At 44.2% G+C, this 17,714-nt stretch overlaps 1 protein-coding gene across 2 annotated transcripts in view; it reads right to left on the reverse strand.

The window, feature by feature from the left end:
- Nucleotides 1-17,714, reverse strand: part of HECW1 (HECT, C2 and WW domain containing E3 ubiquitin protein ligase 1) — a 202,145-nt gene that overhangs the window by 126,654 nt on the left and 57,777 nt on the right. For both annotated transcript variants that reach the window (XM_056857626.1, XM_056857625.1), the window contains exons 4-5: nucleotides 14,919-15,013; nucleotides 2,924-2,999 (exon numbers count right to left, since the gene is read on the reverse strand). In XM_056857626.1, the coding sequence (XP_056713604.1) occupies nucleotides 2,924-2,999; nucleotides 14,919-15,013 (171 nt within the window). The remainder of the gene's footprint in view (nucleotides 1-2,923; nucleotides 3,000-14,918; nucleotides 15,014-17,714) is intronic.

A 17,714-nucleotide genomic window follows, 5' to 3' on the forward strand; every position in this document is an offset into this window, starting at 1 on the left:
CCCTAGCCTCTCCCCCCTCCCCCTGTGTGCCAGGAGATCTACATGTGATATGGCCCCCGAACGATGTTATAAGTGTGCAAATGGCCCTTGGCAGGAAAAAGGTTCCCCACCCCTGACTTAAAGGATAAAATGAGCTAAGGATATAGTAGGGTACATCGTACCCCTATCCCGGTGGTGGAAAGTTCCTTCAAGTCACAGCCGACCTATGGCGATTGTGTAGGGTTTCCAAGGCCAGAGAAGAGCAGAGGTGGTTTGCCATTTCCTGCCTCTGCATTGCAACCTTGGACTTCCTTGGTGGTCTCCCATCCAAGCACTAACCAGGGCAAGCCCTGCTTAGCTTTTGAGAACATCAAGGTTGGGCTAACTGGGGCCATCCAGGTCAAGGCACACCTCTTACTCCACAAAGTAAAGTTTAAAGCCTTACTCCACTAAGTAAAGTTTAAAGCCTTCCTCTAGCCTTCGGAGCCTTCCTCCCACTAAAGTGGTTCTTCCATTGTTTCATATCACCTATGACATAATCCTTTTAACTAGAGAGGCCAGGGATTGAACCAGGGAATTTATGTATGCCAAACTAATGCTCTACCACTGAGCCACAGCTACACCCCAAGATGCAGGCTCCACTTTCTTCTGACAGACCCTCCCCCTCCTCCCATTTGGAGGCACAGCAAGATACAACAAGGATGTAGTAAAATATTTGGGGGCATAGAAAAAAAACACATGTGGCTGGATCCAAAGTACCACCGGCTGGATAAAGGTGGTCCACCTTCCCCTTCTGCTGAAGCCCTCTGAGCCCTTCACCCCAATTCTATTCCTGAAGGTCAAGAGACCCTCAATAATAGAGTGGGAGGGGGAAAATGTGGGTGTACAGTGAGTGCAGGATGAAAGGCAGTATGGTGCAACCGATCTCAGAAGCTAAGCCAGCGTGGTGAAGTGGTTAACAGCGGTGGTTTGGAGCGGTGGACTCTAATCTGGAGAACCGGGTTTGATTCCCCACTCCTCCACATGAGCGGCGGAGGCTAATCTGGTGAACCGGGTTTGTTTCCCCACTCCTACACATGAAGCCAGCTGGGTGACCTTGGGCTAGTCATAGTTCTTATCGAGCTCTCTCAGCCTCACCTACCTCACAAGGTGTCTGTTTGGGGAGGAAAAGGGAAGGTGATTGTAAGCTGGCTTGATTCTCCATTAAGTGATAGAGAAAGTTGGCATTAAAAATCAACTCTTCTTCTTCTTCTAAGCAGGGTTTGTACTTGGATGGGAGACTAGCAGAGGAAGGCAATGGCAAACTACTCCAGCTTCTCCCTGGCCTTCCAAGCCCTTTGCTGGGGTTGCCATAAGTCAGTGCTGACTTGACAGCACTTACATATGTGCAGTGTGTGTGTGTGTTGGGGGAGGGCAGAAATAAATGAATGTTGTTCTCCCCTCCTCTGCTAATGTAAATGCTATTATGGCAGTGGATTTGACAATTTGGATCCCATGTATGGTTGGGTGTAGCAAGACATGGCAAGTGGACAATAACTAACAATATGGCTGAAAAGTGTAGCAAGGGATGAAAGGAGGGTATTGGAAGACATGAATTGGGGTCATCACAAAATTTGGCAGGTGGTTGTAGTAACATACAGTGCAAGTGTTACAAAATAACTTACAGGAATATGGGAATATGTGGCATGGTGATACACTGTTTCACACTAGCTATGTGCCAAATAAAATCTCTCAGAGAAAGGAGGAAAAATGTAATCTATTTAAAGTAAGAAGGTTTTAGATTCTGCTCAAAGGGAAAGAACAAGTTCACAAGGAAAAGTCAAAGGAGGTCTACAGGGAAAACTCTTGGGGGCTGAGGGCATGATAAATGAACAGTGAGTGGGTGGGTGGCGGTCATAAACAGAGAAGGAGAAAAATTAATTATTCACACACTGCGAACAGAGATGACTATTTAATTGTCTTCAAAGGGAAGGAAAAAGAAGAGAAGATTAGAAAATCCAAGTGGTCTTTATGCGCCAGAACTCATGACAGCTAATGTGGTATTGTGGAGAGAACATCGGAGAGGCTCAGATATTCACTCAGTTGTGAAGTGGCTGGATTGCTTTCATTTGTTTACTTAATTTATACCCACTCTTCTCCCCAACAGAGGCCCAAAGTGGCTTCCATCATTCTCCTCTCATCCATTTTATCCTCACAACAACCCTGTAGGTCAGTTAGGCTGAGAGCGTGCGACTGGCCCAAAATTACCCAGCAAGTCCCATGGCCGAGTGGCCGTTTATGCTTGGTAATTAGCAGCGCGTTCCAGGCTGAAGTGCCCCGCATATTTTTTTATTTCTTCACGCTGAACCGTCATTTCAGCCCTCACTGCGAAGCCGGCACAGACCTGCTTCACATTTCTTAAGAGCCCCTTTAAGGCAACCTTTTGTATTTGCTCCGCACCCCCCCCCCATTCGAAGCATTTACTGAAGGAAGCATGAAAAATCACAGCCGCTGCTTAGCTATGCAAACGACCACTGCAAATGGCTATGCAAACGAAGGAACAAAAGAGCAGGTGGGGGTGGAATTTGTTTGATTTTTTTCTCTTGCATTGGGACCATGAATAGTCATTTTAAAGGGCAGATTTTAAAAAGCAGCTTTGAGCGAGCATCAAAGTTGACCCTGCATAAATGACCAGTGAGAATTCAAACCTGTCTCTCCCAGATCATAATCTGACACAATAATCACCACGCCACCCTGGCTCACACAAAGCTTGCTTAATGAGCTTGGGCCAGTCACGCTTCCTCAGTCTAACCCACCTAGCAGGGTTGTTGTGAGGGTAAAATATGGGGGTGGGGAGGGAGACTAATGTAAATTGACCTAAGGTCTTTGGAGGAAGGGCTGCATAAAAATGTGCCAAATACATCGAAGGTGGCATTTAAAAAAAAAAAGTTAGAATAAAGCCTACCTGATAACGAGAAACTGATCAGCCTTCGGTTTCCTTGCCCCTGGACTGAATCTTCACTGGTGATGCTTTTAAAAATCTGCTTGAAGAAGGGAGGAAGAATGGAGAGAGAGAGAGAGAGAGATGCTTTGTAACTTGAAGTCGAGAAAAGGGGGCATGTTGTTTTTAAATGCCCTATTTATAATCGCCATATTATCCCCACTATTGGAAAATCTATCTGGCTATTCTAACAAATATTAACTTGGAAAAATACTGGCGGATGAAAACCCTTCGACCACAAGACAGGTTGCCAAATTTTGCGTTGCAGAGAATAAAGTACGTAGTAAATTAAAAAGCAAAGATGCAGATAAAGTTGAACTTAAAACTACTGGATTTCAAAAGTGGAGAAACCTGATGGCTGTTTTGTTTATAGGAAAGAGATAATAGATACATTGCTATGCAGTAATTTGATTCTAATTTTAATACATTTTTATATCCTATATTATTTGAAATGCCGCAGGATTGTTACATATAGTGTGTATTTATTGGTCTTTGACCGCAAATAAAATTCATTCATTCAGATTCAGATGCTTAATAACTATGATTCCTATCGACACACTCAAGTATGAATCAATGACAAGCAATCATTAGTCAGACAATAATCAAAACACTGTTGCCCATAAAGGAGAAATAGAGGTCGCTGGAGAGCTGCTTCGCAGACTAGGAGAAGACAAAAGAAAGAAATTACAGTAACATTATCAGTGTGTTTTATAAGCGCCGATAAAACAGAACTCCCTTATCTTACTGTTTGCAAACAAAATGGATTTATCACCGCAAAAATAAATGCCCCTGACAGAATAAGTAATATTACCACTCGTTATTCAGATTGCTAGCAACCATTTTCCGCTAACAAACTGACATATAGGTTCCTGTATTACTATCAGATATAGATCTTGTTATTTCTGTGCTTCACTCCCACGGATAGAACAATCAGTTGTGCTTCTGTAAGCCCTTTTGAAGAGCTGGAACCAAACGTTTGGAGTGTGTGTGCAGGTGAATGAACACAGCCCCTACTCACTCCCCCCAACAGCTCTTTTAAAAGTCTGCCCTGGGCATTGATTGGAAAGGGGAAGGATATGCACAGAGTGACGCTGGCCAGTCAAGAGTCTGACATCCACATGGTAGGGAAAAGTGCTGTCAAGTCGCAGCCGACTTAGAGCCACCCCTCATGGAATTTTCAAGGCAAGAAATGAGGAGGAGGAGGAGGAGAAGAGTTGGTTTTTATAAGCTGAATTTCTCTACCACTTAAGGAAGAATCAAACCGGCTTACAGCCATTGCCTGCCTCTGCACAGCAACCTTGGACTTCATTGGTGGTCTCCCATCCAAGTACTAACCAGGGCCAAACCCTGCTTAAGTTTCTGAGATGTGATGAGATTGGGCTAGCCTGGGCCATCCGGGCTGGGGTTGGCATCCACATGAACCTGACTAAACTTCTCAATACCCACCATTGTGGTTGTGGGAGTTCCCGCCCTCTCGGCTGTGTGGTACTGGCAATCCTGAAAAGGATTGGAAGTATTTAAAGCAGTTAATTACTCAATTGTGCTGCAAGGGGGGGGGCTCAAGAGTCAAGTTGAAAGCACCCACTGCTCGGTGCCTATCACTGCTAGAAGGTCCCACCTGCACTTCCTGCCAATATATAGTGAGCTGAATAAAAATTATGGGGAGGGGGTCAGGTATTAAATGTGCAAAACTAACAATATATCAACTGATATCCAACCTCTGGCATAAAATTATTTCCAACACTCTCAATAATATATTCATAAATATATTTGTATGTACATGAGAATCCATTCAATAATAAGGTTGCAGATCAAAGGTATATTTTACATTTGTAATACAAGTCTTACAAATAAACATATTCTAATACAAAATAAATAAAGACTCCATTGCTTTTTCTCCCTTTTGTGCAACACTTCTTCATATGTCACGGGTAGCAAATTTGCCTCCTTCGTGTAATGGGTTAACTCTGTGTTTGAGCCGCAACCATATTATTGAATGGATATTCATGTACATACAAATATATTTATGAATATATTATTGTGAGCGTTGGAAATAATTTATACCAGAGGTTGGGTACCAGTTGATATATTGTTAATATATAGTGAGCAGTTGCACAAACTTGAGGGAGGGAATTTTAAATTTCATTTATTTTATTTTATTCAATTTATACCCTGCCCTTTCCCATCCTAAGATGGACTCAGGGCAGCTTCTGACAACATATGCATACAATATATTAAAATGTCAATTTAAAATACAATTTACAACCCATACAGTAGATTGAAATGGCCAGGTTGCTCTGCGATTCCCTAATGACAGGTGTGGGGAATCCCAGAAGCAGTACCATTGCCGAGAAAGTAAAATCCCATCCCTAGACTCTGTCTGATTGAGCAGGTCAGCAGCGGAAAGCAATATTAACTGGGCTACCCCACGGCTCCAAGGAGATCACCTGCCCATTTTTTTAGGATGGAGAAAATACATGTGTATGTGTGTCATAGATCTATCATTGAACACATGATCACATGAAGCTGCCTTATAATGTATCAGACCCTCAGTCCATCAAAGTCAGTGTTGTCTACTCAGACCGGCAGCAGCTCTCCAGGGTCTCAGGCTGAGGTCTTTCACATCACCTACCTGCCTAGTCCCTTTAACTGCAGATGCCGGGGATTGAACCTGGGACCTTCTGCATGCCAAGCAGATGCTCTGCCACTGAGTCACAGCCCCTCCCCATGTAAAAGTAAAATCTAACACCAGTGTTAATTCAGGGGTGGGGTGGGGGACTCCTGAGCTACTGGTTTTCGAAAGTTTGGAAACACACTGTTTTAAAGCCCTTTGTGTTAGATTATACCTTGCTAGGATTTTTTTAAAAGAGCTTCTTTATGATTAGGTCAAACTCCTTATGAAATGCACCTTAGAAACTGTACTAAGACCGCATCCACACAATGATGGTTTTCTGTGTTTATTCCAGTGCTGCTGCAATTTGCAGAGGCATCTGGATCCACATGGTAGTTTTCCCTGCTCTACCTTTGCCTCAGAGTCCCCACCACCACCACCATCGATGGTGGCCATTTCCCACCACCAACAGGGAACCTACTGCAACATGTCAATTACTGATTTCAAACTACAGAAATAGGCCAATTACATATGGTAACTGACATATTGCTATAGCTTAAAATGCGCAATTGAACTATTGCTTCAGTTCATGTTAATTCCTGTGTTTTTTTTAAAGGCCTCCAGTACTGCAGGGGAAAGGAATGGAAAAGACAAGGAAAGGGGAAAGGCAAAGAAAATGGTATCGATGTGGGGGGAAGCCACAAAAATGCACACCTTTTCATCATAATCTTTCCCAAAAGACCAGCTCTGGGAAAGACTGCAGCAAAGTGGGAGAAAACACAGAAAGGGAATGATACTATGTTGATGCTCCAAAAATAGCTGTTCCAGTTTGGATGCAAAACAATGCTATGCACTGTTACTCTATTGTCAGCCCACTATTTGATTGGGCTTAGACTGGAGTAACTGTACACAGGATTGCACTGTAAATGAAGAAAAGCTGATTTCATAAAGAAGCGCTGGACTTACTTGATAATCTGAACGAAAAAAGGAACAGTGTGTCAAGAGGAGATAAAGGAATGATGAACACATACACAGACACACGGGTTATCTCTATATCAAGACATCATTAGTTGCCAAGTGCGTGATAATGTGATTCTCATATGTGTTATTAAGTAAAGTGTGCCCCACATTTGCATAACTGGTTTTCATTTTGAGTGTCAGTTTCAGTGTAAATCAATGAAAAGACAGGTCTGTAACCATCCAATGAAGCCTCCTGAAATTGATTTAATGGAAAGGTGTGAAGCACCTCGGAGAATACGCCGAGCACTTCTCATCACAATCACCACCCTCCCAGCCAGGAGCAGACAAAAAAAGCCTCCTTCTGGCCTCATCAAAACTGTTTCTTAAACAACAGGAGAGGGCGCTAACCGTCGCCAGGATTTCTCCCATCCATCTGGGCAAAGCAATTTATTTAAGCAGCATCTAGACACAGCTGAACCAGCCCAGGGCCAAAAAGCCTAAGCAATGTTACAGGATGTGTATAAAAACCAAGGACCTTAGAAACCAAGGACCGCATGGTGTAGTGGTTAGAGCATTGGGCTAGGTTCGGTTCCTTGCTCTGTCATGGAAGCTCGCTGGGTGACCTTGGGCCAGTCACACGCATTCCGCCTAACTGACCTCTCAGGGTTGTTGTAAGGATAAAATGGAGGAGAGGAAAATGATTCAAGACACTTTGGGTCTCCATCTGGGAGTCAAGTAGCGTACAAATGAAGTAAAATAAAAATAAAATGGCAGCGTGGTGGTTTCTGGGACAAAGATTTGGCGTATTTCCCACAAAGGGGTCCAGAAGGAGATCAAGATGTTATATGTCGTTTGGACCGACAGGTGGAAATTCCAAGAACAAGAAGGAGAGCTTCTCCTCCCTTCCTCTTTTTTACAATCAACTGAGGAGAGATGGATTTCCTAACACGTGCCCATCCATGGAAACAAAAGGTGCAGAAAGGTTAGGCTATGTTTGTGTGACAAATGATGTGTAGCTACTGCACACAGCTTTAGTGGTTTCAACAGGTGGAACACAGCTGGAACAGGAAACAAAATCTGTGTCATAACCTTTTATTAAAGCCAACCAAAACGACACAGAGCCGGACAGCTTATCACTCAGCAGGGCTTTCTGCCACATGGTCACTTGGTTGCCTGTATTGCTACAAACAGGGTGATTTTTCTCCCGTTACACATTCTTATGTAAGGCACCACTTTACTCAGTGGTACAGCTTCCCACACGGCTGAGCAATCACGCGTATTAGTAATCCATGACTGGTGACGCTGAGTGGGGAAGGTATTCTCCAAAGCTCTAGAGGAATGGCCTGTCTTCCCTGTTTTTCTCCATAGCTGACAAATTCCACCGCACACAAAGCGTTGTTTATATACTTTGAAAGGTTTCAATGCTTGTAGGTTTCATGAGGTAGGTTTCTCCCCCCTAAAGATGTCATTTAATGTGGGTATGTTTGAGGCGTTTTCCTTTACTGCGAAACCATGCACTGGCAAAAGCACTGAATTTAAATTTTGTTCCTGTGTTATGTAACGGAGGGGGGAGCAGATGGGACATGCATGTGTCTGTGTCATATTACCATGTAAAGCAAACCTTTAGGAAAGATTTCTCCCCTCTTTTTTCCCATTTCATAAAGGTGGTATGGACACATGTGCATCTGTATGTGTACACATGAACACAATGGATAAACTTTTCTGTAAAAAAAAAAACTTGATGAAAAATGCACATAGACAATGCATGGAAATAATTTAAATTATAAACAACCAATATAATTCCCCCCCTAATCTGAATGGCCCATGCTAGTCTGCTCTCGTCAGAGCTCAGAAACTAAGCAGTGTAGGCCCTGGTTAGTATTTGGATGGGAGATCACCAGGAAGTACCAGGTTGCTACACAGAAGAAGGCAATGGCAAATCACCTCTGAATGTTTGCTTTGAAAACCTTGCAGGGTCGCCATAAGTCAGCTATGACTTGATGGCACTTTCCACCACCATCAATATCATTTTTATTTAACTCAGAAGATTGGCAACCCCTAGCAAGCATGCAGACAATGGCCATACCTTACCATTTCACTTTGCTTGGGGCCAAACCTCTGCCCAAGCAACTAAGGCACTGGATGCACTAATGTGAGAGAAGGCAACAGGTGTGACTCATGCCCCTCATACCCTCCCACACCTGCATAATCACCAGCCCATTCCAGGGCAAATCCCAAAGATGGTGCCACTGAAGCGTGTCTTGTCTGACCAAATATCCATCCCCTTCTTTTGTTTGCCAGCACATTAACTCATTCACAGATAAAACACTGCCCTTCAAGGCAAGAGACATTCAGAGGTGGTTTGCCGTTGCCTTCCTCTGCGTGGTGACCCTGGACTTCCTTGGTGGTCTCCCATTCAAATACTAACCAGGGCTGACCCTGCTTAGCTTCTGAGATCTGACAAGATCGGGCTAGACTGGCCCATCCAGGTCAAGACCATCAAAGTATACACTTGTAAAAAAAAATTACAAGTGGGGGGAATGAAACACCAGAGGACAACTGACCTCATCACTAAAGTTAAGGAATACATGGAGTACAGAGTTGCGAAAGACAGAAAACAAAGTTTAATCAATTTTTTTATGCTATTCGGGGTTAATTTGACCCCATTTTCAGACCAGGTTAAAACATTTATCAATGAAACATCCTCCCTACTTCTGATATATCACTAATCCTCAGGGTTGCCAACCTCCAGGTACTAGCTGGAGATCTCCTGCTATTCCAACTGATCTCCAGCCGATAGAGATCAGTTCACCTGGAGAAAATGGCCTCTTTGGCAATTGGACTCTATGACATTGAAGTCCCTCCCCTCCCCAGACCCCGCCCTCCTCAAGCTCTGCCCAAAAACCTCCCACCAGTGGCAAAGAGGGACCTGGCAACCATACTATTCCTGATTTTCGGGGAGGTTTTTTTTACAGTTAAAGCAGAGCCATGCTGAGAAGCCCAGCACTTATGCAACTGACTGGAGTTGTAGAAACAAGGAGATTTGTTGCCTGATGTATGTAATGAGACCATGAGGAGCCACTGAAGCATGGAAGGTTACAAATGTACTTTGCAGTAGTGCATCTTTGTATAATTTGTTTGATTATGGTGTTATTATGTACAGGCGATTATTGCTTCTATTATGTGGTCATAATAGGAGACATGATTGGTGCAGAGCAGGAGATGAGGGGTATCGCGTGTGCATCAAAACCATTAGCAAACAAACAGCCTTAGTAACAATCTTCTCTGCGCTATTGGAGGACACCCTCGCCTCCCACACGCAACAAATCATGCCAGTGGCTTTCTAGCATTATTTGTTGGGCACTGCCACGCTCTAAACTGCAAGCATTGGCTCTTAGTTTGTCGCCACGCTGAAATACAAGTTCTCTCTTCAAGCTGGCACAAATCAGCGTTCACTCCTCTTGACTGACCCTAGCAAAAGTGTGCATTTATTATTTAAAATGATGATTGAGAAAATGTAAGGGACTTCACTGAGATATCCAGGGCTTATTGCCTATAAAGGATCCAAACAGCATCCACCGCAACTAGAAGAAGAAAAGTTGGTTTTTATATGCCGACTTTCTCTACCACTTAAGGGAGACTCAAACCGGCTTACAATCACCTTCCCTTCCCCTCCCCACAACAGACACCCTGTGAGGTAGGTGGGGATGAGAGAGCTCTAAGAGAGCTGTGACTAGCCCAAGGTCACCCAGCTGGCTTCGTGTGTAGGAGTGCGGAAACAAATCCAGTTCACCAGATTAGCCTCAGCCACTCATGCGGAGGAGTGGGGAGTCAAACCCGGTTGTCATGGCCCCCCCTGTGATGGACTCGGAGGAATCAGCAGAAGAACTGGAACAGCCGACCACGCCTCCAGGAAACGTGGCAGAGAAGCTGTCGGCTGATTTACAAGGGCCGGTAGAGGCTTCAACAGCTAAACAGCGTGAAGGATTCCAGCCTTCCTCGGAAGCCAGAGGGAGGGAGACAGCGGATGAGTTACAGCAAGAAACTGGCCCCACAGAGCTCCGAAGAAGAAAGCAGCGACAGCTGCTTAGTGAAAGACAGCACTCGGCGAGATTACTCAGATGTAAAGAAATTACAACGGCTGAAGATGACAGTGAGTAATGGCAGGATCAAGCTCACCCCGATAACAGGCCAGATTTAAGGTGTGGCAAAACCCAGCTGAAACGTGGATGCAAGGTGCTGAACTCCGGCATCAGCCACACAGCCACACGCACTCAAGCTTGCGACCTTGGACTGCTGACTTACTAGTGACCCTGACCTCGGACTGCCTATTTGACGCCTCTGCTGTTTAGCCTTTGATAAGTACCAGCCCCGGCCTGACTTTTGGATTGTTTATCGGACTTTGCTTTCCCCGCTATCTCCACTGTTTAGTGCAGCTGTCCGGCTGTAGAAGATTTGGCTTCTGTGCTTCCCTCGCATCCTGCCACTCCCTCCCTCAGCTCCCTCTGCACCGTGCTGCAGTAGCAGCCTGGCGCGTCTGCCTGGCCAGTACACCAGTTCTCCAGATCAGAGTCCACCGCTCCATACCACCACTCTTGACCACTATACCACACTGGCTCCCAACTAGACATAGTAACGGAGAACTAGCTGGTTGAGTGTGGCTATTTTTTCTGTCAATATCTCTCCTCTGTCTGCCCCTTGGAGACCTGTTGATTCTATGATCCTAGGGAGATAAGACACCGAAAGTACCAAGACTGGAATTCCCAGTTGTTTTTTTAAGTAAAATACAATTCTTGGAAATGCAGGGGCCCTGATTTGGATTGGGGCCATCATAGCAAAAGGGGAGGTGGTTTTTAAGTCTTCCCATGCAACTTTTCCCCCTGCCTGAAATTGTATCGGGGGACTGCCTCATTGTGGCAAATGTATTTGTATCTGTACGTTTCCCCAACAGGGCAAACATCCACCCCAAAAGCATTTATTTATTTATCTATCAATTTATTTATTTTAATATCCCGCCTTCCCCAGCAAAGCTGGGCTCAGGTTGGCTTTATTTCCATGGGTGATATTCATTCATTCATTCATTCATTCATTTCCATGGGTAATATTCTCCCGAGGAGTGCCTGCTTGCAGTTCCAATGGCCCTGATTCATGCACCCAACAGGAGGTGGCATTGCCACAGCATGCCTGAAGAGCTTCCAGTGTGAACAGAACCCTTCACCAGAGCGCTGAGTACCACAGAGGCCCTGTTTAAATGCTGCATCCTTCTTGAGCAGGCAGAGGCAGGTCACCCAAATGGGCTCTTTCTCTGTGATTAGGCATTCCCAGAGGGCTCAATTCACACTGACGGCTCCTTTCCAGGATGGTGGGTGAGAGGTTGGCTTCCATGATGCTATTTCAGCAGCACGCCTGGCAGAAATCATGAATCTGGAGAAGGCAGGGAAATAGGCAGAGGCAGAATGATTCATTGGTCGAGTGTTGTTCTGACTCCTACACTGCAACACAACAGACTGCAAAGCAAATATTTACAGGCGCACAAAAAGTCCTAAGCAAATGATAATTTTGCTGCTGTCAAGGGGAAGGAAGTGATTTACTGAATGGCAATACTTTCCACAATGGCCCAACAATGCGGGACAAGTAAAGGGTCAGATCCCAGGGAGGCTTTTCACTCTGCTAGCTGAACCCCAAAGTTCAGATCCTGTGTTTCAATAATTTGTCAAAGGGTGAAAATGCTGGCTGCCAGGCTAAGGAGGTCTGATGCCAGCCATCAGCCCCCCAGAAAAACTAGAAGCTTTAGTAAAGTCAGCGTGAGAGCCAGTGTGTTGTGGTGGTTAACAGTGGTGGTTTGGAGCAGTGGAGTCTGATCTGGAGAACCGGGTTTGATTCCCCACTTCTCCACATGAGCGGCGGAGGCTAATCTGGTAACTGGATTTGTTTCCCCCCTCCTACACATGAAGCCAGCTGGGTGACCTTGGGCTAGTCACATTCTCTCAGCCTCACCTACCTCACAGGGTGTCTGTTGTGAGGAGGGGAAGGAAGGTGATTGAAAGAAGGTTTGATTCTGCCTTAAGTGGTAGAGAAAGTCGGCATATAAAAAACAACTCTTCTTCTTCCAAGATCAGGGAACCTTGTCCTATATAACTTGGACAGATGCTAAGATCATTACGAGATAACGTAATGTGTGTGCCCCATCTTTGGAAATTAGATGGGTGGCCACAAGAGACAATACTTTTCCTTCAGTGGTACCTTACCTCTGGAATTTCCTTCTCCAGCAGTCCTTACCAATGGACTTTCCTTCTCCAGGTGAAGACGCTCCTATATTCCCAAGATTTCTATGAAAAGTAGTATAGTTATCATGATGCTATAGCCAGCACTTGCTGCTGGATTTTCCTGTGTGGACAAGCCAATCCAGTTGCAAATGGCTGCTATACAGCAATGACTGTCCAATATCCAACCACGTGTGGAATGCTGCCCAGCTGAAAGGGGGAGACTTTGCTATCACCCTTTTCTGTCTCCTGACTGCCTACAGCCAGGTACTGCAACCTCACAGCCAGGGCTAAAAGCAAAATGATGCCTACTGGCCACCAAGATCAAGTTAATTCATGCCATCCTATTCCCTATTACTATGTATGGGTGTGAAAGCTGGACATTGAAGAAAGCAGATAGGAAGAAAGTAGATTCTTTTGAAATGTGGTGTTGGAGGAGAGTGTTATGGATACCGTGAACTGCCAAAAAAACAAATCAGTAGGTTATCGATCAAATCAAGCTTGAACTGACCCTAGAAACTAAAATGACTAAACTGAGGCGATCGTATTTTGGTCACATGATGAGAAGACAAGAGTCACTGGAAAAGACAATCATGCTAGGAAAAGTTGAAGGCAGCAGGAAAAGTGGAAGACCCAACAAGAGATGGATTGACTCAATAAAGGAAGCCACAGCTCTCAATTTGCAAGATCTGAGCAAGGCTGTCAAAGATAGGACATTTTGGAGGACATTGATTCATAGGGTTGCCATGAGTCGGAAGCAACTTGTTGGCACTTAACACACACACTAGAAGATTGGGGAGTGGCTGTGGCTCAGTGCTAGAGCATCTGCTTGGCATACAGAAGGTCCCAGTTTCAATCCCCGGGATCTCCAGTCAAAAGGATCAGGTGACGTGAAAGACCTGAGTAAACAATACTGACTTTGATGGACCGATAGTTTGATTCAGTATAAAGCAGCTTCATGTGCGATCTTGAAAACAAATTTTTATTCTCAGTGTATAAGTAAGGCTGTGTAGGTTTAGGGGAGAGGTTTTATTTGTTTCTGGAATGAATTCAACCCAATAGACACCATTTGCTTAACTCATTCTCCTATATTTGTCTGTCTTAAATACAAATTAACAAACATTTTCATACACTGAAGGTCAGAAGTGAATCGATGTTATTTTGTTCCTTTTCCAATTAGAGAATCACCTAATTGGAGATCCCTACAAAACATAACTGATTGGATCTAACAGTAAATCTTTACACTTAACATGTAAATCTATTGTATTTCTATGCCCTGCAGCAATTTAATTGAACCATTAGAGAGTCCAGGTAGCCCTGCTTGGCAAGTGTGTGCCTCAAAACACAAAAGAATTAATCTCCTCTGACAAGGTCGATCTTTAATGTCAAAAGCAGCATTGTCTATATTATGTGCTAAAAAAGAATTTTGTCCCAGATTTATAGGAGTGGCCACAGTTCACAGACAAAACGCAAGATTTGGATGTGCAAATCCCAGGTCCAATCAATGGCATCTTCAGATCAAGGATCTCAGGTATCAGGGCACTGGGAAAACCTTATCTCTGCCTGACCTTGGAAATTTTGTTGCCAGTCAGAACAGAAAAAACTGGGTCAGATGGTCTGTCTTTGTACAAATCAACTTCATAAATTCATAGATAAACCAAAGGAACCCAACATTTGTGACAAGAAGATATTTTGATTTTATAAGCCAATTTTCTCTACCTTTTAAGGAGAATCAAACAGGCTTACAATCTCCTTCCCTTCCTCTCCCCACAACAGACACCTTGTGAGGGAGGTGAGGCTGAGAGAGCTCGAAGATAACTCAAAGTCACCCAGCAGGCTTCATGTGTAGGAGTGGGGAAACCAATATGGATCACCAGATTAGAGTCCCCTGCTCATGTGTAGGAGTGGGGAATCAAACCCGGTTCTCCAGATTAGAGGCCACAGCTCTTAACCATTACGCCACACTGGCTGATGTAGTGGAAATATTGCATTCTACAATCTGTCCAGATTTACATAATTTGCTTAACTCGGCATAATTTATTTATTTGCTCCAAAAGTCACAAGGGAAAGGTCACATGATGTTACTAGATAAGCATGGTCAATAAAAGAAAGAAGAATTACTTACAGGAGCAGCGTTATTCTTCACCGTTACGCTGGGGGTGGTTGCTCGTAGTGCCCCACTCACTCCATGGTAGTATTTGAAGCAGATCTTTGTTTCGGCTAAAAGAAAAAGTAATCGTGGATTAACAAGTACCTGTTGGCTCTCATGTGTGCAAAAAAAAAAAAAAAAGGTATTCCACCCTGAGATGAGAATGTTATGCTTCTCTTTTCTGTATGTGAGACATAAAACTCTTGGGAACCACTCTTCCATTCAGGAAAAGTTAATCACATTTGTCCCACTGAAATCAGCAGGACTATAAGGTACCCCTGGCAGCCTAAATAGCTCGAGCTAATCACAGCTTGGAAGCTAAGCAGAGTCAGCAGTGGTAGTACTTGGATGGGAAACCATCAAGAAAAACCAGAGGTCCTACGAAGAGGCAGGCTATTTATTTATTTATTTGACCTTATAACCTGCTCTACCCCAGCAAGCTGGGCTCAGAGAGGTTCACACAATCCACAAGAGTACAATGAAACAATAAAAACCCATAAAACAATGCATTAAAAGAGCCCTAAACAGATTAAAATAAATTCTAATTCCAGTTCCTGATGGTGCAAAGGGTTGCAATATAAAGGTCACAGTATGGCCTGCAGGTATAGGAGCCCCGTGGCGCAGAGTGGTAAGCTGCAGTACTGCAGTCCAAGCTCTGCTCACGACCTGAGTTCGATCCCAATGGAAGTCGGTTTCAGGTAGCCGGCCCAAGGTTGACTCAGCCTTCCATCCTTCCGAGGTCGGTAAAGTGAGTAGCCAGCTTGCTGGGGGTAAAGTGTAGATGACTGGGGAAGGCACTGGCAAACCACCCCGTAAACAAAGTCTGCCTAGAAAACATAGGATATGACATCACCCCATGGGTGCTTGCACAGGAGACCTTTACCTTTACGGCCTGCAGGCAGTTGCTCGGCAGCAGCAGGTAAGGTAGGGAGGCCAGCATTTATAGTACAAACTGTAGCTGGTCTCAACCACTGGCCTGACGGAACAGTTCCGTTTTACAGGCCCTGCGGAAGTCCATAAGGTCCTGCAGGGCCCTGGTCTCATCAGAAAGGCTGTTCCACCAGCCTGGGGCCAGGGCAGAAAAAGGCCTGGCCCTGGTTGAGGCCAGCCAGTACTCCTCAGGCCGGGGACCACCAGTGAGTTGGTATTCAACGATCTTAGCCTTCTCTGGAGAACATACCAGGAGAGGCAGTCCCGCAACGGCAAACCATCTCTGCTCATCTCTTGTCTTGAAAACCCCACAAGGGGGTCAACGTAAGTCAGTTGCGACTTGACAGCACTCAATTATTATTACAACTTTTCCACTTTTCCCACAAATACCAATGAAACTTGAGCATCACTAATTTCCTAGGGATCTCACCCCCTTGAAGTGTACTGAATGTTATCTGCATTACTTCTCTAGGTTGTCAGCAGCAACTAACGAGGAGTAATGGGATGGCGCCGGATTTTGAGTTCCAGGACATTTTCACCTGGATGAGACCTACTCAAGGCTGACCACATGTAATTAAGACAATGTTAAGCCAGGAAGAGGAGAGATTTTACAATTTCCAACATTCAGTTTAAAAGAAGGATCCAAGCCTTTGAGAAATATGGAATTTGAAAGGCAGACCACTAGGCATGAACAGGTGAAGCATATTTCCCCTCTGCTTTCTCGTTTTAAGCATCTGAACTTTTTTCTGGGGTGTATGGTCAAACTATTGCTTGAGGTTAGGGAGGCTGCCGCATCCCAGACAACTTGCGACAGACCCTACCGTGGACCTCCTTTGTTAATTGGTTTCGCTACTCTTTGTGATTGCTTTTTCATATTTTCTGATTATGGAATTATGAGCCGTTGGCCTTTCTTGAATTCATCAGTTAATCATGTTTTTGAGCCGGACTGGCTATATTTAGGTTTGTTGTTATAAGTAAGAATCAGCCTTAAGCCCTGCGAGGCTATTGTGTGAATATACTTTTTGGTTTTGTAATTTATGCATGTATAATACACATTCTTGCAATTTGCCTTTTGGTTTTTGATATTTTTTATCTTTGAGCCACGTGCTGCCTTCTCATATAGTTACCACTAACTTCAGCATAGGTTTTCTATTCGTCTAGCATCCCAGACAATGGCAAAATTCTGCTTTTTAGCCTTTAAGAAGCAAAACGCACTCACAAGCAGGTGGATTAATGGTCTCATATACACAATACTAACTTATATTGTAGCTGAGGTTCACATAATTCAATTATGACAGCTATATAGTTATCCTTAGCTTATTTATTCAATCGGGGTTTTTAGTTTTTGATTTTATACCGTTTTCCTCTTTTTATAACAATTGCAATTTGTATATACGCTGGTCTTTGACTGTAACAATAAAGATTGAACTGGGGAAGCGCTGTCTGCAATTACGTATAAGCAGAACACAAAACAAGGTAAATAGTTTGAGCACAGTCCTACTGAAACAGCTGTCGACTGGGAACAGCCAAGGTGCAGGACTATCAATTCTCCCGTAATTCAGGAGGAGGAATTGTTGTGTCTGTTCCAAAAGGTAATCAGCTTGGGTGATCATGCCAGGCAGCAGCTGAACCGCGAGCTCAGATGGAATTCTCCTTTTGTAATTTTCTCTACAGAAATTTTAACAGCTCAGCAGACAAGCCTTTTTTACTCACTTACCAGGCACCATAAAAAAAAAAAGCTGATGGTATCAAAATAACTGCAATGCACACAAATAAAGATGAGTCTGGCTCTTCACATTAATCAGATCCGAGTCCCCCTTCCCCCAGTATTCCTGAGGCCTG

Source organism: Euleptes europaea, chromosome 11, assembly GCF_029931775.1.
Source record: "Euleptes europaea isolate rEulEur1 chromosome 11, rEulEur1.hap1, whole genome shotgun sequence".
In the NCBI taxonomy this organism is placed as follows: domain Eukaryota; kingdom Metazoa; phylum Chordata; class Lepidosauria; order Squamata; family Sphaerodactylidae; genus Euleptes; species Euleptes europaea.